Raw genomic sequence first — 21,436 nt, forward strand, 5'->3', positions numbered from 1 at the left:
ACACTGGGAATTGGGGCTGAAAGACAGACACTAGCAGAAAGCACTTATATTTGTATAAAACCAGGCTAAGAAAATACTCCCTGTGATATACTAAAGACATCTAGCACTCTGATCTTTATCTTTAGTAAAAGTATACTTAAGTAAAACTTACATAGAGGTTTGGCTAAATACTGATTTAATAGCCTAAACTTGAAATGCAAAATAATATACAATGACAGTTTTGCTTCAGTAAAATTAATTTCAAATTGTAATTATATGTTGATCCAAACTATTATTGACACTTTTGGCACTGAGACTTGCTTTATTTCTTTGGTATATCATCTCATACAACTACATGCTCTACCAAAAGGCAAAGTAACTTTTCTTTTTTTTAAACTGTAATTTGAATTAAGACTGGATGAGACTATAGGATAGGTTGTTCAAGCATGACAGAATAGAAGGGAATAAGAAAGTAATACAATGGCACAGTCACACCTGTATCTTATGAACCCAGCCCTACAGCAGTCCAGAAGATAGTGCTGAGAAGCTATGGGTACCCTCCAGTTAAGACTTGCAACCAGTCTGTAGAGGTAACACAGTATCAGTGAGAAAACATTTTAATATGTCTGTCTAAGAGACATGTCTGGTTAGCCAAACCTGGGGACACATTGTCTCAACAACATGTATTTGAAGAAGTGGTGTCTTACCTAGATTCTGAGCTGCCCTTAACAATGAATTTTTTTGCTATTTCTGCAATGGGACTTACCCAAATATAGGCAAGGGAGATGATTTTGCATTGCAATTTCTTGAGCACGTAAATGTTTCTTAACAGTGATGGGATAATAGGTACCACCTTTGACAGTTGCATCATTAGCCACAATCAAGCATTCCACCCTAAAAATAAAACAAGTTTATGAGAGAGAAAAATATTTTAATGAGGAAGTATATTTGTTGGTTAAGAACTGCAACATGCTCAAAAACAGCCCTCCTCACCTGCATTCTCTCAAATGCACATTGTAACAGCAGTTTCAGCACTATGATGTTGTTTCACAGTCCTTTACCTCCCTAAAATAATGCTGTATAGCATCATACTTAATTTCAGCAATATTCCTTGAGGTACGCTTAGTGAGCAAAACTAATTCTTAGCCTGGAATACCACCCTATTTTTTGAAAATCGCCTTAGTGATGCACTAATCTCTTCCGTTCATTGGACACCAGAAACTCTGAAGTGTGTTCTGCTTTAATATGGGCTACACTAACTAGAAGAAAAAAAAATCACTTCCTTTTAGCTAAGACTGAACACATTAAGATACCAACTTTGTTGATTTTTGGGTGTCAAGACACAAAACACTAAAAATGCTAATAGCTTAATACTGCAAACTGAACAAAATTATACCTTCTTCCTTTTCATATCATCAATAATGTAGATCACTGCTATCTCTCACCCAGATACTCGTCCAATGCCTGTGATAATGCCTCCTGCCGGCACCTCTTCATTACCATACAACTGGTAACCCGCAAACTGGGAGAACTCCAAGAACGGAGACCTGAATAACAACAAATATAACACATTTTTTAAAATTAATTGGTCATATTTGCCATTGAATCTCACTTAAAAGGTTACATTTCTAAAAATCAGGTGTTTTTTTTAAAAGATGAGTATTTCAAGGAACCCTTCGGTAAAATTTCAGCTTGTTATTTGCCAGCATTTATGGAATCTAAAAAGAAAACAAGCCTGTTACAGTGCAACAGAAAAGAAAGTACCTACCCAGGATCGATAAGCCTGTCAATTCTCTCTCTAGGTAACAGCTTTCCTCTTGATGTGTGAAGCTTACGTGCTTTTTCTCCACCTCCTGTGATACAATAGTAAACTGTTAGATTTACTGTGGACACAGATAGATAAATCACCACTCACATTAAAACTTAGAAAGGAAGCACTGATGAATTTCCAGTTTTTTGAAGTACCAGCCTTAACAATGCATTTAATAAATAATCATTTCCACTTCAAACAGATTTAAGTTATTTATAAAAATGCTTGTCTTTCAGAATCTACTCTATTTCCCCTCTCATTTTTTATAGTTAGTCTTGAGGTAAAGATTTTAATAAACATAACTGTCTGAAACTTTTCCCCACTGCTTGGCAATGAACAGAAAGGCTGAAAAGAGAAACACAAAGACAAAAGCATGGCACTAAGAACTATAAAAAATACTACTCCCAAAATTGCTTCAAATTAGCTGCACTGAATCCAGTCTTGAAAGACCAAACACCATCTGGATTCATTTCCTTACATTACTCCAAAACTGTAAACAGAGTTCAGACACACACCATTTAATATCAGGTTTATCTTTGCTTCATTTCAGCCCTTTACTTGAGGTCATGCTAAATCATATCTTTTGCTCTCGAGCTTCGTGTCATTCAATATTTAAGATTTGTTGACACATCTCAGCCTCTTTATAATAGCTTACACAAACATTGTCTCTCTATGTAGACAGATAGCTGATCCACCTCATCACTCTAAAATTGTCTCCCCCATCCAAAATAAAGAAGGTCCTATTTTGCTAACACTTCTCCCGAGACTTCCAGACTCCTTTGTCAGCTAAGCATCACTGAAAACAGAGCTTTTAAGCCTCCCCTTCAAGCCCTTTCTCCACCTCCTTCCTTGGTCACTATGCACATAATTTCCTACCTGTTAGGCAAGCCACAAAGCCGACAATTTATTTCTGATTCCTGTTAATTAGGTCTGTATATCCAGCCTAAGCCTAGATCTTGTAAACTCTTTCTGTACAAGCTTCTTAAGATACAACCTCTCATATCCACCCACAGAGCTTTCATCCGATTTCTGAAGACCCTAGCTTCATAATTATTACATTTTCTCTGACCTCCTTTCTCATTTACACCCAAAGTAATGCTGCAAAAATAATTTTTCATCCTGTGACTTTAATTATCTCTGTGAACTCCCCCTCTTCACAACCTAATCAGAAATGCCTGCCTTCCAGGCCCTGTAGCCATACTATTGAACATTTCTCTTCAAAGATCAAGATGTTTTCCTCCATTCTGTAGACTGTGAGCAGCAGCATCGCTGACGATGAAACAAACTTGGAGGCATTTAATTTTAAATCCCTACTTTAATTTCTCTTTTACAGTAATGTCTATAAAAACTTCACTGTGACTGCTGATATGCTATGACTGCTGCCAGTCAGAGACTAAGAGTATCTCAGTTGTTTCTTGTACTTGCTATCAGAAATTCATCTGTTATAATTTATCACAGCCTGTAAATTCTGTGGGGCAAGGACCATCTTCCTGTTGCACAGCTGGGGATTACCTAGCAGAATGAGACAGGGGTTCACAGAAGCCCTACCCACTGAAGTAACAGATAAAGAATGAAATATTCATTACAAAGACCTCAAGCAAAACCATGTCCTCTAAAAGACAGGTCCTAGAAAGAAAAAAGATGTTGCAAGTATCCTTCAAAAGTTTTCAGTATGAGTACCTAATTCTTCTCGAACACTGAAGTGAGAGGCAAAGCAATCTCAATTGATGCCTCTCAAAATGGTGTATTTAGAGCTCCCTGAGATGGAGGAAAGATGACGGCCATGTTCTTGTCCTGTTACCATGTAACAAGCAAGAACAGGAAAATGTGCAGCAGTGAAGAAGGCTATGACCATCAGTTCATGAACCAGGCAGGAAATTGCTGAACAGTCTCTACACCCACAGAAGACACAGGTAGCCCATGGGCTCCAGCATTTCCTCAGGAAATCCTGGAGCTTTGTTTCACACGAAGAAAGAAAAATACTGAGCACAAAATCTTAACTGCTCCATTCCAAAGCTGTAAAAGAAACTGCATTATGTAAGGAACAGTATATGACAAGACAAAGAGCATCATGATGGACACAAGAAAGGGAGAATTAAAGTTGCATGCTCAACCTCTGGCAGTACAGTTAAGCATTTATAAACAATTTTCATTTTATCATCCCCATTAATTATAGTCAACTGTAATTAATTCAGCTAGTCTTACAAGTCAAGAAGATGAAACACAGATTTCAGTCTTTTAAATTATTACAGACTTACTTTTGTTTGCCAGCAGAACTACAGCTAGGGTCTTTGAAACCCTCTTCGCATGTACCACTTAAACAGCAGCACACTTGCCAGACCAATTTGTTATAAAAGCTGGCAGCAGTGGATGAAGCAAGGAAGCAGGTGAAGTAAAAGGTGTATCAGTAGAAGCCTTTTATTAATTATCCTATCTATTCTAAAAAAAAATAATATTTGCCATTAGAAAGGTACATTCCATTGATTACTAAGATCTTAACTGATTAAAAATTAACCAACTTTTAATATCCATTTTTCACTATCTTTTTGCCTTTCTGGCAATGAAAATTAATGGCAATTAAATTAATTTTCTGTTTGACTAAATCAGCCTATTCAACTGGCAAACAAAAAAATGTTAAACACACTAGATACTGTGGAAAAAAAGTGCTAAATGGTACGGGCATTTTTCTTAGCTAGCCTGAGTTACTTAAAAATACACCCTAAATTTTGAACCAAGTTAGTTTGGACGTAAACCTTTCAAGATTTTCAATAGACAGAAGATGGTAAATCTAGATTTAAACAGAGGACCTAAAATTTCAGTATGACTTATATAATCCTGCAAGTACGTCATATCTAAATGAACTTAACATACAGTTCATTAATAGGTGAAAAAAACCCAAAGAGCAAAACTGGGTTTTGGATCAAATTATACAAGTGTTCTAAAAGCTAGACTACCATACTTACCTAATTTGATTCTTTCTGCTTGCACCTGGAGTTCAGTCACCAGTGCTTTCATTCGTTCATAGTTTTCCTAAGTGGGGAACAAAAAAGCATTTTAAGTTTACCCAAGAGTGACAGTATTATTTTTTAATAACCAAACACAAAATGTACAAGATTAATTTCTCTTTCAAACTTCGTTTTACCTTATTAAATACTGGCTCTGTACTGTCTTTAAAGTAGTAACACTCCTACCGGTGTACTGGCTTCCCACAAGCACCCTTAGCATTTAATAAACGTGCTTCACAAGAACTCTGAGCGCATTAGGATTATTAAATTTGGAACTAGTCTTTTACATACAAAAACAGGATTAGTCATTACAGAGTTTAAGTTCTGTTTTTCAGGTTTTGCTATTTTTTCATTTGCTTTTTTAATCTAATTCTGTAAAAAAATGTCAAGTGGATTCAAATTAAGTGCTGCTATATCTCTTGTACCAAAAGATGAATGACCTAGGTCAAACAGAATTTGGTAAATACTTTTTTCATTCCTGTGGTTTAAGTAGAATACAAAGATAAAACTTAAGTAGAACATAAAGATTAAAAAAGCTTTTAAAAGAAGTCTGGTCTTCTTGTCAATATCCCTCTTAGAAAAACAAAGACTGTAGTTTTGACTATTAATGATCAGTGCTGAACTCACCATTTCTATCAGAATTATTCCAAACTCTTGTGTGCTCATTACAGCAGTTTTTTACCATTTCTTAGGAATTAAAAGGTATTAGTCAGGCTTAAGTTTTTTTTCAGACATATTGAGCTATGTTACCTCTTAAAAAAGTGTAAGTGTATTAAAAGAACATAACTGCTGCATAAAAAAGTTACACTGCCTTGTCTAATTCTCATTTAGAAGATGTTAGTCTACTGTGACAGAAAAAAAAAAATAATGTGGTGGTTCTTTAGATTTGGACTTAACACTCAGAATTAAGGTTTTCCCTAGAAGCAACAAGTGTTGCAGTGAAATTTGTTCAGCTCTTCATCACTGAAAGGCATCCTTTGTAATTGCTACAAATAGATTAAAAATACTCTATTGAAAGGTTAAAATTTATCAGGTGAAAACAAGCCTAAGCAATATTATCAGCTCCTATAGACAGATAATACATAAGGTCAGCATTTAGGGGTTGTCCAGCAACATCAAGGTGAGGTACTATAACACTGAAGTCCAGCTCTTGTGCCTCTGCTGGCTCTGGGGAAGGACTCGCCATGCACTATCAAAGTGCTACCTGCAATATGGCTCACAGCCTGCACTTGTGCAAATTTTGTACCACCCAATCACTAGGCAACACCTCACCCATCTCAAGATACCAGCTTCAGTTAACATAATCTTTCTGATGCATGGTGCCACCCTGCAGCCCCCCCTGACTACGGAGGGCATGGGAGGCCACCAGACTTCTGCATCTCCTCCCTCCCTTGCAAGGCTCTATCAGTATGCCCACCAGATTATTCCCCTTTCAGTCTATCTCTTTTGATGCTTTAATCGTCCCTCTCCCTGCCCCACCCACAGCACAGCTCCAACACCTACCTCTACAACTGTTCTTCCTCCTAACCTGGGAAATCACACTGCAATATCCCAACTGTGCAGTTTTACCACTGTCACAGCATCCCCAAACCAAGAAACAAGGAAGCTGCGCCTTGGTGATTTCACTCTGCGGCTCCTAGGAGACGCTATGGACAGTAAGTGCAGCCACACACAGCAACTGCGCTCACACAACACGTGCAGCACTGAAGAAAACAAAACCTGCTTTTAATCCTTTCCAAAAGACTGCTCACAAGTTAACTTTTTTCCCCGTGAAAAATCTGTAAACCGGCCATTGTAATTCCATACTTTTAAAATACGCAGTTGTTGTAACAACCAGTTTTATTGTATGTGTGTGTTCAGCTTGGCTTATTTTGCAGTGTTACACATAAAATATTCTCGTTTCTCCTTGTTCAGTCTGCCTGTTTTTTCTAAATACACTCCCCTTTTGCACAAAGTACTGAGCTTAAAAACTCACTTTTAATATAGGGGGGAAAAGTAGCTAAAAATCGTAGAGGAAATTAAAAGGGGAAAAACAATCACAATCATAGGCTTGCTTATTAGACTCTGAATTAACAACTCACTGTAGCTACTCTAGCTACCCTACGTGAAAAACTGTGAAAGGACTTCTAAGATAATCTATTAAAAAATATTGCATTCAAACATTTGAGTTACTTAAATTCACTTAATTCCTTATCTTTCACACCTTTAACCAGAACACATCATCATTATACTTTACAAAGAAAAAGGTGCCTTGAAACCTTACTGTAGGTTTTGAATACACATAGAAAAGGCTCCTCTCAGAACCAAACATACTAATTCTACAACATATTTGTGGGCTTTTTGTTAATTAATGGCACAAAGGCTAGCGAAGTGACACAAGTCCTCATTGGAAACTGGCCCTTGCACCAGTAAGTTCTATAAAATTCCACTGCTAATATGAGGGCTTCTGTGCAAAATCAAGAGGCAAACCCTACAGATTAATCCTACAGTTACCGCATGAGCTAACTGAATTACTGCTACCCAAGCAAAGTGGCTGTAAGAGCTAACCCTTGCAATCTTTCCACAGGTTTTCCCTTAATTTCCAGAATTTAGACTCACCCATTTTTAAATTACATTTTCACCTGTCTGCTTTGAGACATTTACATTATGAAGGCCAGCCTGCCTAGCTGAATTCACAGCCAGAAAGGCAAACATTAGCTAAAGAAGGCAAGACCTTTATCACGTATCATTACGCCTTCTTGTGTTTGCATTGTTCTTCTCTGTATTACTTCTATTCAGGTGGTTAAGTGCTTCACAGCAGGGACCTCAGCTCTTCATGTTTGTAAAGCAGTACATGTGTTTACAGTGCTCTATAAATTATTTCTACCAGATACTAACGCTATTAGCAATTTACCAGGCTTTGTTTTTGAGATCAAAAGGTACAAACACACAAATGCAAATCTAGCGACAGCTCAGCTGAGTAAACACATTTATTAAAATACTAATCTTTGGGTTTTTTGGTATGCAAAATATGAAAAAAAATACATGTACACACATCCTCATATACACAAGCTTTGCGTATACACATAGTTGTTACTTCACTTGCTGTTTGGTATTTTACTTGGAACAAATTTGAAGACAAATTCATGCCCTCCTACCAGATTTGATCCACACCCAAAACTACGTTTTTCTCGGCCTAACTATAAACACTATTTTTATCTCGAATATGATGTTAATAACACTCCAACAAAATTGAAACAATTAACACCAGATACAAGTGCTGTTCTCTTCATAAAGACCTATCTCCCTTCCTCTTTCTCAAAGGATGACTTTTTTCTGCTGGTATCCTATGCTCTGGAGGCATGCCCGTGACTTTGTAGAACTATTCCACCTGACTTTAACTCAGGACTCAATCTGCAAACACAAGAGAATTTACAGCTTTGAAATCGTCAAGACACCACCTAAACCCGCCTACAGACTCCCCGTCTCTGCTCTTCATACCACGGTATCGATCAGCCCTTCGGCACCGAAACTGCAGTAAGAACTGGTATTTTGTTTGGTTTTTTTGTTGGGTTTTTTTTTTTTTTTTTTTAGAAAAAGCGTAAAAAAATCTGTGATGAGGCAGACCATGGTACAAGCCCACGTTCTTTCCATGGTACCTCCAGGCTCAGCCCGAACGAGGCCGGGGAGGCGGCCCTCGGGCCGGACGAAGGCGGGGAGCGGCACGGCGGGCGCGCAGGGCGGCCTCGGGCGGCCTCACCCGCGTACCGAACGGCCACCGCAGCACCAGCTATGAAATGGCCACCGCTGCACCCTCACTCCGAGCCCACGCCCCCCCGCCTCTGTCTGCCCGCGGACGGTCCCGGGCCGGGGCACACCCCCACCTCCCGCAGCCCGGGGCCGCCCCTCCACCGCCAAGGCGCGGAAGGGAGGGTCGGCACCGGCAGCGCCGCGGGCCGCTCCCAGCCCGGCCGCCGTGGGCTGGCGCAGGCAAAGCCCCGCCGTGGCTTGGCGAGAGGGCTGTGCGCCGCCCGCCCGCCCCCAGCGCTCGGCACCGTTGCCCGCCCCCGGCCCCCGCCGCAGGGGGAGGCGGTGTTCGGCCGCCGCCGGCCTCCCCTCCGCGGCCTAGCGGGCGCAGGGGCCCGGCCTGTACCTGGTAGAGCGCGGAGCTCGCGTCGGGGTGCGAACCCACCGCCGCCACGGCCTCGCCGCGGTAGGCACGGGCGGGCGGGGCAGCGGCCGCCCAGCGCGGTAGCCGCCGGCGACCCAGCAGCCGCCAGGGGCCCAGCAGCCGCCAGGGGCCCAGCAGCAGCATGGCGGCCGAGCCGAGCCGAGCCGAGCCGGCCGTGCCAGGCCCGCGGCCGCCGCCACTCCCCCCGCCGCAGCCAATGGGCAGAGCGGGGCCCCGCGGCCGGGCCGGGCCGAGCCGCCCGCAGCCGCGCAGGGCCGTCCCGTCCCGTCCCGCCGCGGCTTTGGGACTGAAGCCGCGAAAGGCCGAAGCGCCTTTCCCCTGGCGGGTCGGCGTCAGCGCAGCACGGCTGCGTGCGCCACCCGGCCGCCGTGCCCCGGAGCAGGCCCGCCGGCAGCGCTCCCAGAAACAGGCCTGCTTGCACCTTCGCGTCTCGGGCAGGACGGGCCCGCCCGACCCGGACACCCCCCCGCCGTTCCTCGCCGCAGAGCTGCTAAAACGCTACAGCAACAGTGGCAGATTTTTAATACTGTTTCTTTAAACCCTAACTTGTGTGCGCGAGTTGTTTCCCCGTTGGCAAGCCTTGCGGTGTTCCAGCATTCCAGCCTGGGTTTTAAACAAGGCTGTAGCATTTACAGAGGGAGAACACGGGGAAGTCTGACACCAAGTCTCCTCTAAAACACAACCACGCAAACCACGATGACAAAGCCTGCTCTGTGCACTCGGTCTGTGCCACCCGCACCAGCGGGCCGGTATCCCAGTGCTACGGCCAGTCCATTCAGCCTACACCTTCATGAACTTACCATACAGCCTACGAGCATTTGAAAACTGTAACATTTCCAAGAAACTGAAAACCCACAGGTAATATAAAATAATTTATTCACATAATTTACATACAGCAGTATGGCTACTTCCTTTATATGCAATGATACAAGGTGTCAAGACAGCCCTAAGCAAAGCAATCTTACACCACATTTTTGTAGAAATGCTGAAGTAATACGCACTGAGATTTCACCAATCTTTTCTTACATCCTTCACCATTATAAAACTTTCATACATAAAACACAACACAAAGTTGTCTTATTTCTACGCAAATTAAACTTGTTCTTTAAAAAAAACCAACAGCAAACCAATAACAAAGTGCATGCGATTTACTGCAGGGAAAAAAATGTGTAGCCCCAATTAACAAGGTAGATAAGGCACCTACAATCTTAGTAACGAAATAGTTGTTCTGGCTTTTTTCCCCCCTTGTAATACAAATGCAAGCTAAAATGTACCCAACTAAATACAGAATGGTTATCACCTCAGAAAGTACTTAGGGCAATTATTTTATAGACTCCCCAAACATCTATTTTTAGGCTCTATCAGTGCAAGTGATTTAAACATGCCACATGGATCAGGAACTAAACACCGGCACATATAAAATAATATCTACAAGATATATATAACACATGGAGTTTTATGTACAGATTAATCCATTTCCTCATGTTTACAGTTAAGACAACACTGAGATCAACATTTCAAGTTAAATAGATTAGGCAAAGCGTAAGTATACTGTCTGAACAGAAACTGTTGGTGGTAGTGGGGTTTTGGTTTGGTTTGCGAGGTTTTTTTGGGTGTGTGTGGTGGTGACAGTATGCTTTCAAGTAAGTTACCTTACACTGGGACTGTTGGTCCCTTTTGCGCCACCTCAAAAAGATGCTGACAAAATTTTAAAGGTTCCTTCAGAAGCCTCGTCAACAACTTGAAAAAGACATTCTCAAACCTCATGAAGTACTTCAGAATTGGTAACTAGATAGTTACATGAAAAGATTTCCCAGTAAATGACTCTCTAGACCAAAGACAGGTGTCTCGAGAGCATAACAATACCATTTACACATTGGTTTCACTTTTATAATAAATAATTTGTTTTCCAAAAGTACCTGCAGGTATTAAGAAACAGGAGAAAAATTTAGACTACTTAAATCTACACACTCATTTTTGTGTAAGAAGGAGTTTCAGAATAAATATTGAATCTTTCAGTTACCACCTGACTTTGAGACTGCATGAACGTTGTTACCTCATCAAGACAACCTCCTTGATGAGGCAAGTAAAAAAATCAGACTCATATCTAAAGCTACAACATCACTGTATGGCAAGTTACAGTACAAGAAGACATGCAACATGAGGAAAACTATTCAAATTTAACTGCTTCAAAGCAGCAAACCCCCAAAGCAACCACATTGTATAGTCATGGTTTAAATCCAGTCTGTTTGTTCTACCTTGCACAAGGGAAGCCAAGGCAGTCAGCAAATATACAAACACCTACATGTAAAACTAAGGAAGAGAATTTTTTTTCTCCTTTTTTCAAATTTAGAAGGGAGTTGGCATTTATACCAGAAACCATTAACCTCTTCCTCCCACTCCAACAGAACAGTTGCAAAGATTAACATTGTATAGCATCTTTTGGTAAATGGTGTTTTTCTGGTTGCTCTCAATATATTTTTAAGGAACTAAACCTGTTTGGCTTTTCAGCTTAGGATCTTTTAATTCATGTTTAAAAACTCTTACAAAAATATGTATTTTGGAGATGCTAACAAAAATATCTGCAGTGCTGAACATATGTATGTATTTACTACACTACTTCCAGTATTTGCATCCTGATCTAGAAAGATTACACTATACATAATAGGTTCATTCCTCCTTCTAACATACTGACATACCATACTTCACAAAAAGAAGTAAAGAACTTGTATAGACAGTATCACAAGCTTTAGCATTAAAATTCAAAGGGATACTTGTCACAAGATTAAGCATATTTTCATTGCACTTTTCTGGAAGATAGTCATGCACCCATTATGAAGCATCTAAACAAGTGAAACTGTAAGCCACCAGCCACTAGTCTGGTTCAATGATATCAGTATAATGGTTTAGATTATGTCAAATTTTGAAAGTATCCAGGTTGCTTTAGAAGCAATCCATTTCATCTTTATGGAATTTGTTAACAGCAGCTTGGCTGACAGTAAGTGTGGCATAATGAACATCAGAACAAATCAGAACTTTTAAAAAATACTCTTCTTGTTGCATTATACTCTTAGATCCCAGGTTTTTATAAAGCAAATTTGCTATTCTGAATCATCCACTTCCATAAAAATGTCACTGAAAAAATACTCAGAGATTCTGGTTGGCTCTTCCTCCTTCTCTTGATCTTTAGCACCAGGGGGTGGCTTCTCAGATGGCTTGTTACTTGGAACCTAACAGAAAAAGAAAAGTCTGCTCTTAACAGTCTTAATCTGTTTTTGTGTGTGTGTATATATATGAACTTGCACTTCCAATTTAGACAGGAATTTTAGACAAACAATTAAAGAGTTTGCTGAAAATGGGAAACAAGTAGATGTATGTACAGAGAAAAAACAGCTTAGTTCCCTTTTAAGTTTCCTAGACATGCACAAATCAGAGTTTATCACTGGAGCAGGTACCCCTCCCAAAACATGAACTCTACGTGCCCACCCACCTACCCACTCCTGAAACAACTAAAGCACTGTTCTTTACCTCTCAAAAATGCAAGGGCGTTCAAAAATAAAACACATACCATAACTGCAGCATCAGCAGCTACATTCTCATACTCCACAGATGATGTGCTTGTAGAGGGAAGGGAGGAAGATTCCCTATCATCCTTAGTGGATGGAGTGGGCTTCTTTAGACTTAGCTTTGGAGTCACAATCCGAGGTTTTTGCATCTTTCCTTTATTACGTCTGGTATCTTCTATAGATTCAGAACTACTTTTTTTGCAAATTAAAGATAAAAATCCCAACGGTTTTCGTCCACCCCTGTTTAATACAAATACAGTCAGGATGTCATAGGATTGTTCCATAAAAGATGTAAGTAGCCTTACAGAAGTCCAATTCATTACACAGGAAACAAACACACATCTCCGAGATCTACGAAAATGCTAAGAAAAAAACCCAAAAAGTCATTCTGAGAAAGACTTTTGTATTATGAAAATTCTGGCACAAGGGTTTTTCTGAAGGGTTAGACAGACTTTTGACAACTTTCAACACTGAGAACAGGAACCTACTATTTGCTACTAAATCCGAGCCTGTAACAAGGTACCAGATCTTCAGAAAGAGATTCAAAGAGGAACGGAGGCATACTGCTAAAGAACAAACTGAAAAGAGCATTCTTCATGTAATCAATGGAAAGAGAAACCTGACTCCCAGGGATGGGGTCACAGCAGACTATCTTGAACACCAGAAAGACAACTATCTGCTGCAGGATTGCAGCCTATTAACGGCATCGTACCTAGTACAGTGAACTTGCAGAAGTCACAGTGATGGGGGGGTATACAGAATATCAACTTTTCATGTTGTTAAAGAGTTTACAACTTAGAAAGAAAACTTTAAGACAAGGATTTTGATGTTAATGCATCATTACCCAGTTGCTGTGGATGGCCCAGGTACAGATAACCTGTTCTAGTACTCACACAAGCACAACAAAAGAGTAGATGACAGGATCAGAAAAGACCAGTGGAGCACCACAATGGGAATCAGTGAATGCAAGAGCAATAGAACACTTAAATAAACTTTATAGAAAGGTGTATTAAAAAATAATCAATAGTCAGATGGATAGATAAGAGGATTATCCTCTGAGCTGTCAAGATTGAAACTCCTTTTGGGAAATGACACAGATGAAGGCAGTCCTAAAAATCCAGTGTGCTGAGTACTATACCAGTAATAAATCTTATGGACAGAAGGACAAAAATCAAAGCAAGTGGATGGGCATATATATCACAATATTAGACTGAGCTAAGGAAAACAACAATTATCCTAAATCTGTGAGGCAGACATCCACTGGCTATGATACAAAGAGGCATCAATGTCTAAATAAACATAACATACGTCAGCAGTGTCCCTTGGTCTATCTGCTCATTTAATGGACAAAATAATTCAAATTTCAAAGCTGACAGGTTGATCCTTCCCAATCTGCTGAAAAGCATAGACACTGTAACCCTTGGCCATGTAGGTCACAAACAATGGTACTGCCCTTTTGTAAGACTAAGTGGAAAAAGGATATAAAACCCTCAATACGGACAAGAGGTCTTTTTTTACAGAAAAGGCTGACAAAACATTATTGCATAAATACCTGACTAACGGAGTTTTTGAAGATGATGCTAGGCTTCCAGTATGTTCCAACTGTCCAGATTCATACATATCCCCCTGCTTTCCTTGTCCACTTGCATCTGCTTTACTGTTAGAGGTTAATCTAGACATCACCTCCTCTTCCTGTTTGGATGCCGAATTCTCAAGTGGTGCTTCCCCTAAGTTCTCCAAAGTCTCAGGCTGGCTTCTCTCAGGCAGTTGTGACATAGATTCAGACACCAACATAGAGGTAAGTACTTTTTCCTTTGCTGAAGCCTCTGCTTTTTGAAAAGGATTCCCTGTAAAAGCAGTTGGGAGTCATTCAAAGATTTTAGTTAACTTCAGTGATTACAAAACAGCCCAAAAAACATGTGTGATGTTAAGATGGCTTGCACCGTTACAAAAGAAGGGCTGAGTTTTTATTGAGTTTTTTTTGTCATTTTATTTTTTTTGAAGTCACGACTAAGAATTAAAACTTCATGGTCTACTTTAAAAGTCTGTAAGATCTTACAGATGTTATGGGGGAAAGCTGGAAAAGCTGGTAGAAATGTGGTTTTACAGCACTTCCCCCTCCCCATGCTGCCCCTCAACAACTTAGTCAAGTCATCTGGCTGTTTCAGCTTCTACAATTTCCCTTTGAAGTCTTTTGCAGGGCCAAAAAGTAGTTTTCCAAACCCTTCACAGGCTCAGATCATTGAAGATTGCATTGTCAGCAATTCTGCCTTCCCTCTGATCCTTCAGAAGCAGATTAAGCTTTCAAGCAATTACACTGTACATGTATTTTTTTTTTTAAAGGTAAATACAAAATAAGATAAAAATAAATGATTTCGACATAGTATGGTTAAAACACCATTTAATACCTCTGGTAATTAGCACTCTCCAACAGGTAGACATATTTGCTTAAGAGAAAAAGTTACATTTTTTCCAAAACACCTACCAAATTTCACAAATAGACTAACTACAGTAATGGTTTTAGAACCACTATTAAATTAACAGCCAGTTACATAATCCAACATAGCAGAAGGCAAGAAATGGTGGTATTAGGGTATTACTGGGAAAACGTGTTTCTACTTTTATGTTAGACAGCCTCAGACAGGACTATTTCACACAACAACCACTATTAAACTGCAATGTACTAAGCATTTACATCCAATATACTTTGTTTTACAAATTTAAGTTTACCTACCTGAAACTATCATTGGAGCATTTGTTGATGTTATTGAATAACCCTGTATTTTAAAAAGAAAAACCGAAGTTGTTTTCTCTATTTCTCTCAATATAGAAGACACAATGAAAGTTGATAAGAAGTCAAATCACATGTTTACATTTCTAAACAGGAGCGATACAGAAGACTACTTTTTCAGTACAGTATCATTCATCACTTAACTCATTTCCTGAGCAGGCTTTTGAAGGTGTTCTTATGATAAATTACCCAAGACAAGGATGTCAAGATAACAGATCAAAGAAGGAAGAGGACTGTTATCCAGTCCTTCCTAGAAAAGCTCTTTGAATCATGTCGGGAATTACCACCTATTCCCTCATCTGCCATTCACCTCCCCTCAGCCCAGACACACCACACAATCTTAGCCTACTCACAAAAATCAGTGATAGTCACTGCCACGAGCTTGGTCATATTCTAAAAGCACAGAGGGAAGCTGGAAAGTGCTGGCCAGTTTTTGTTTGCAGCTTGTTCTTTTTAACCAATACCTGCTACCTTGAAAAATGGTAGGAACATATCTAACCACTTTTTCATGTAACACATACCGTGACAAATCATAACAGTGTTCAATGAACCTAGACAGTCTGCCAGTCATTCAGTATATTTCCAGTTTCCCCTCCTGCCATGTCATTGTTGAAAAGGCCGTGGTGAATGAGCCAAATAAGACATACTACCAGTCTGTCTACTAGGAAGTCTAATAAAAAACCCTGAGAGCCTACAGATTCTCCAAAAATTAATACTAAATCAAACAGCCCAAAAACTGTTTCAGAGTTCAAAATGAAAAGCAGTCTATGGGTGTTGATTTTCCTTTTAAGTTCTCCAGGCAGTACATTTTTAAGCTACACTGTTGAACTAAAAACATAATTAAAATGCTCTATTATGTGTTATGCATCTACACTATGCATACTCACTTACCAAATTATGACCTCACCTTATAAATGGTTTCCGAGTTACCTTCTAGTACAACAGCAGATGTTTTTTTGGCAGGAGGAAAATCATCATCTTCAAGCTCAGCAGATGTCCTTTTTTGAGTTGTCTTCAAATTTGAAATGGGCTCTGGTGATGCACTCTCCAGGTGTTTGGTTTCACTACTGCTGTTTAAAGGTGCAGCAAATTCGTCAGCTGCAGTTGTCAAGGATCCAATGCTGTTAATACATAAAGTCATTATTGTGACTGTACAAGAAGCCAAAATTTACTTTGTGTAACATTTCTGTATAGAAATTACACATGGATCTATGGTGATACTCTTCCTTGCTTAATGTCAATATTAACTTCAAATGCACTATTTACTACCAAGAAACATTTTGCTGTGCTATCCTGAGTTAGAGAATTGACTTTTTCTAGTCTAATTGAATCTAGTTACTTCAGAAGCTGTTCTGTTTGACTCCACTTGTTATTTTCATAAAATGTAAAAACATGACAACTGATTAACTGCCCTAGAAAACCCTAAAATATCATATTATTTATATACGCAGTTGTATCTTCATCCCCATGCCCCCACACCCTTCCATCCCCCCAATCCACACCTCCCCCAGTATGATCTCAAAAGGCAGCAAGACATCTAGGGAAGCAGCAGAGACTAGGGAAATAGGGTAAAATAGTAAGGGAACAGTGAGACAGAAGATCATAGAATCATACAATCATTTAGGTTGGAGAAGACCTTTAAGATCATTGAGTCCAACTGCTGTAACCCTAACTCTGCCTGTCAGCAATCTGATCATCAGTAGTTCCACAGAAGTTTGAATGCTTACAATGTGTAGCCAAAACTCATTGTGCAGCCAAAACTCACTGAAAGACCTATCCTTTCAATAACTAAGGGAATAACACTAACATCTGACATCACAGGGCAAGGTCCACCACAATGATGTGGAATTGCATCACACCCCTAGTTATGATCTGAAGACTTACATTAATATAATTTTTTTTACAACGTTGTAACACTTCCTATTCTTCAGAATGTCTTTTTCCTTTGATGTTGGATTTTTTCTCCCAAACTGACCAGGAGAATTAGTTCAACTCTAATGTTGAAATAATTTTGTTACATTGCATGGAAGAGCACTCCTTGTAAAAGAAACTCAAACCCTTTGTATCACAGTATTGCAAACCAGCTATTATTCTATGGAGTAATCGATTTGTTTGCTTTCTCAGCATTTCTGACTTTTGAACATGCATTAACTCAAGAGAATGGTATCTGAATTTATGTCCAGTTTATCATGTTCTCCAGAAGACCATCTATACTAAAAATGAATTAACAGCTACTTCACACAACTGTTGCAGTACTGTAAAAAAGCAAACATGCTTCAACTTTTCATTTCAGTTACTTTTCATTTTAAGTATCTACGGCTGAATACCCAGGCTGGACAAACGACTTCTATTAAAGAGGAAGACTTGCTCTACAGAAAAATCAGAGTTAAGGCTGACAAAAAAATCCCAGCTAGCTGAAACACTAACTTTAAACCACCAATGAAATCTTCATCAAATCTGATTAAAACCCTTTTCACTTTCTTAATTCTCTGACCAGTTTGCCAAATTATTCCCTCTTGCCTTTCTTCTTTTGAGAGATTCTGTAATTCACATTCAGGAAACTATCAAGGTTCACAAAAAGTGTTTCATTTTGCTCAAAAATAAAAGCATTTACCTGTCCACTTCAGTCACACTTGTTTCACTTGCGTTTATTGGGCTGATAAGTATTGGGGCTGGTAGTAAGGGTTCTGAAGTTTGTTCCAGCAAAGCAGATGCATCAAACTCTTTTGAGTCAGCTGGGATTTCCACCAATGTTAAAATGAATGTCTGTTCCTCCTCTGGACATCTATGATCATTGTTCACTACTGTAATTTTTTCAGGGAAATAAAGAAATAACAGAAGTCTATTATTCAAGTTTGAAAGTACATTGTTCTCTTCACGCCCTTCCTACCTTAAGTAATTAAATTTTAGCAATCATTTCTCCATGGAAAAAGGCACTGGGGAGAGTCTTGAGACAATATGCTTCCTTTCTTCTTAGAAGAGATATGCATCGTCACCCCCTGGAGCCTACTCATTGCAGTGGAGTCCTGATTACCGTCAGAGTGAAGAATATTAAAAATGCCTAGCTGGAATGAAGTTTTTTAAATGGGTGTTCTAGCATTAAAGAACAATCTGCAGTTTAATTAAACTTGTGTAAGTGGTAATCAAATGGCCCTCTGTCTTTAATTGCAACTGTCAGGTATTAAGAGTTACTTCTTTAAATGGCAGGAATCTGCTGTTTTGACAGGGAACCCAAGGATTTTTCCCTTCACTGCAGACTTGTCAAACAGGACCTAAGAAGCATAGTCTTGAATTTAATAAATGAAAAATATAAATAATTTAGTCAACAGATAGACATTAACAGATAACTCCAACTGCTATCCATTAGAATGAATTTAAGGAGAGAATATTTGTAAAGTTTTCAGAAGATGGAAAACAACAGTGCTGCTCCATTACTTAGGACAGCTCTTGTTCTTGATGATGTAAAGCTGCTGTTATTCCAATCTCAACTCACTTCGATTCTTTATCTAATCAAAGATGATTTAAGATGCTTCACCCCAAGATCCTTGCAATAACAGAGCATAACAACAGGACCAATACTTCTTAGAGATCTATCTTTTGCACATGCTCAGGAGTTACAACTTCGGACTGCAATTTCCATGTAAACTAAGTATTCTGGGCTTCTGACACAGTGATTTTCCCCACACTTTGGCCAAGTATTGGTTCCAAACCAGTTCCATTTCAATTTGTTTTAAGGAAAAGCTGCCATCACCTTCATACCTTCCAACATGTCTAATCAGTTAGGCATTAATCTGCTGACTCACTACAGCCACAGAGAAAAGCCTAATTGTCATCTCCCCTCGTCTTCCCTTCTTCTTTTCTCCCCTGCTCCACACTTGCACAGTCCAGCCTTCCCACTCACACAGCTCTTCACACTGGCATTCGCTTGACAACTTCACGAGCCACTATAGCTTACTAAGCCTGTGGAAAACTACACCTGTTCTCTCCCTCTGTCATGTTCAACTTTTGATGGATAAGTGAGTCAGAGGCTCACAAAGGGCTCTAACCGCTACTAAGCATAGCACAAGGTAAGCAGCAGAAGCTCGCAGGATGGAGAAGAGAGCAAGAAGTTTCCCTTCCACTGATATTTAAACTTAAGGAAGTGTCATTCAGGAAGTTCTCATCTAGTTTGTGTTACTTAAATGTAATGCTAAGAGGCTAGGGAAGGGAATGTACTTTGTTGTAGGTCATTATGTTTGTTAACGAAATAGATTGATCAATCATGTCAATGAAAACATTTAAAAAACTTTTTAAGTTTGTCTTTGCATAACCACAAACTACACAAGTGAGTGTGGGCTTTTGCTAACTTAAAATAATTAGCACATTATACCTGAAGTCTCTTCTGTGCTGCTCATGCATGGTTGTTGAGCATCCTGAGCACAAGCTTCACTCTAGAAATAACACATTTGAAATAAAATTAGTTAATAAATCTGAGAAATAACTCTAGAAAACAGGTAAGAAACAAACCATGTCAAATGCTGAAGGGCCAAAAAAAGTATCTAATGACATCATCATAATTGCATTTGTCAGCTTTTACTTCTAGCTGTTCTAGGTTGAAGGACATTAACCTGACAAAGACAAGAAACACTTGAGCAATGTAAAATTTATATACAGATCATTGTCTGTACTGATGGTTTGTCAAAATAAATTTATACTTCCCACAGCACAACTCTGTCAGAGATGACTCACACCATAAATTGCTCAGTGGCACTAAGAGAACAAATTCCCCCAACCATTACAAAACCACTGAGTGCCAAAGAAAAACATTAAGCTCTGCAACTCATCTACCCCTTCCCTTTTGTGGCATGTACCTTTGCTAAAAACAGGAATACTCTTACTGCAAGCTGCCTCTTCTCATACTCTCTGTCAGTCCTGTACAAGCCAAATCAGTCTTGTACCTTATTCTAACATGAGATCAGCCTTGACACATCAACAGGTTGCACTGGGGAAATGAGCTACTACCTATCAGCCGCCCACCGTAACTGTGCATACACTGATCTCAGGCAACACTAGAAAACCTAAGGGAAGTGAGAATGAACCTTTCTTTCATGAAGAAATAATACTTTTAAAGTATTAAAAAGTTTGTTTAATTATTATCTTATTAATTTTTAAAATTATTTTATTAAAATTTAAAGTATTAAAAAAATACTTCTTGTTTATACTAGAACAGGGATACACAAAACGCAGCAAAGAAACAGATGTGAAAGACATACTGTTTGTCCATAATAATATACATGTAAGACACTTAACTGGGTTTTGAAATAAAAGGGAAAGAGCATAGCCAAGGATGTAATTTGCTTTAAACAAAGCAAATGAAGGCAGCAGTGAAAATGCTGTGTCCAGCAGTGACGTTTTAACAACTTTAATCTAAATAAATATAACACAGTAAGAGGTCAGACTGAATAAATACACAAGTGTCGTGGTTTAACCCCAGCAAGGAACTAAGTACCACACAGCTGCTTGCTCACTCCCCCCTGCAGTGGGATGGGAAGAAGAATCAGGGGATGGTGTGGTGTGTGTATTAAAATTCATGGGTTGAGATAAGAACAATGTAATAACTGAAATAAAATAAACTAGCAACGAAAAAAATGTAATGAAAAGAAAAGGAAGAGAGGAATAAAATACAAAAGGAAAAAAAATCTAAACAAGTGGTGCACAATAAAATTGTTCACCACCTGCTGACTGATGCCCCACCAGTCCCCCAGCAGTGACTGGCCAGCCCCAATGAACCCCCTCTAATTTGTACATTCAGCATGATGTTCTATGGTATGGAATATCCCTTTGGCTAGTTTGGGTCACCTGTCCTGGCTGTGTCCCCTCCCAATTTCTTCTGCCCCTCCAGCCTTCCTGCTGGCCAGGCCTAAGAGACTGAAAGTCCTTCACTTAGTAGAAACATTACTTAGCAACTGAAACATCAGTGTGTTACCAACATTGTTCTCATATTAAAGCATTACACAGTATTACACCGGCTACTGAAAAGAAAATCAACTCTATCCCAGCCAAAACCAAGATGATGAGTCCTCGGTTACTTCTTCAATTACAACTTTAAAAAATGTCTCAAAAATTTGCCAATAC

General features: G+C 39.4%; 2 protein-coding genes across 6 annotated transcripts in view; both read right to left on the bottom strand.

Moving 5' to 3' along the window:
- MCCC2 (methylcrotonyl-CoA carboxylase subunit 2) overlaps positions 1 to 9,424 on the bottom strand; it is a 37,409-nt gene extending 27,985 nt beyond the window's left edge. The window contains exons 1-5 of the mRNA XM_055791046.1: positions 8,927 to 9,424; positions 4,753 to 4,819; positions 1,748 to 1,832; positions 1,425 to 1,526; positions 746 to 873 (exon numbers count right to left, since the gene is read on the bottom strand). Of these exons, the coding sequence (XP_055647021.1) occupies positions 746 to 873; positions 1,425 to 1,526; positions 1,748 to 1,832; positions 4,753 to 4,819; positions 8,927 to 9,088 (544 nt within the window). The 5' untranslated portion in view covers positions 9,089 to 9,424. The remainder of the gene's footprint in view (positions 1 to 745; positions 874 to 1,424; positions 1,527 to 1,747; positions 1,833 to 4,752; positions 4,820 to 8,926) is intronic.
- Positions 9,425 to 9,824: 400 nt separating this feature from the next.
- BDP1 (B double prime 1, subunit of RNA polymerase III transcription initiation factor IIIB) overlaps positions 9,825 to 21,436 on the bottom strand; it is a 55,086-nt gene continuing 43,474 nt past the window's right edge. For all 5 annotated transcript variants that reach the window (XM_055791042.1, XM_055791044.1, XM_055791041.1 and 2 more), the window contains exons 36-42: positions 19,692 to 19,752; positions 17,937 to 18,126; positions 16,230 to 16,443; positions 15,266 to 15,308; positions 14,084 to 14,378; positions 12,534 to 12,771; positions 9,825 to 12,195 (exon numbers count right to left, since the gene is read on the bottom strand). In XM_055791042.1, coding sequence (XP_055647017.1) covers positions 12,067 to 12,195; positions 12,534 to 12,771; positions 14,084 to 14,378; positions 15,266 to 15,308; positions 16,230 to 16,443; positions 17,937 to 18,126; positions 19,692 to 19,752 — 1,170 coding nt within the window. In that variant the 3' untranslated portion in view covers positions 9,825 to 12,066. The remainder of the gene's footprint in view (positions 12,196 to 12,533; positions 12,772 to 14,083; positions 14,379 to 15,265; positions 15,309 to 16,229; positions 16,444 to 17,936; positions 18,127 to 19,691; positions 19,753 to 21,436) is intronic.

The sequence above is a fragment of the Falco peregrinus genome, chromosome Z (assembly GCF_023634155.1).
Source record: "Falco peregrinus isolate bFalPer1 chromosome Z, bFalPer1.pri, whole genome shotgun sequence".
In the NCBI taxonomy this organism is placed as follows: Eukaryota; Metazoa; Chordata; class Aves; order Falconiformes; family Falconidae; genus Falco; species Falco peregrinus.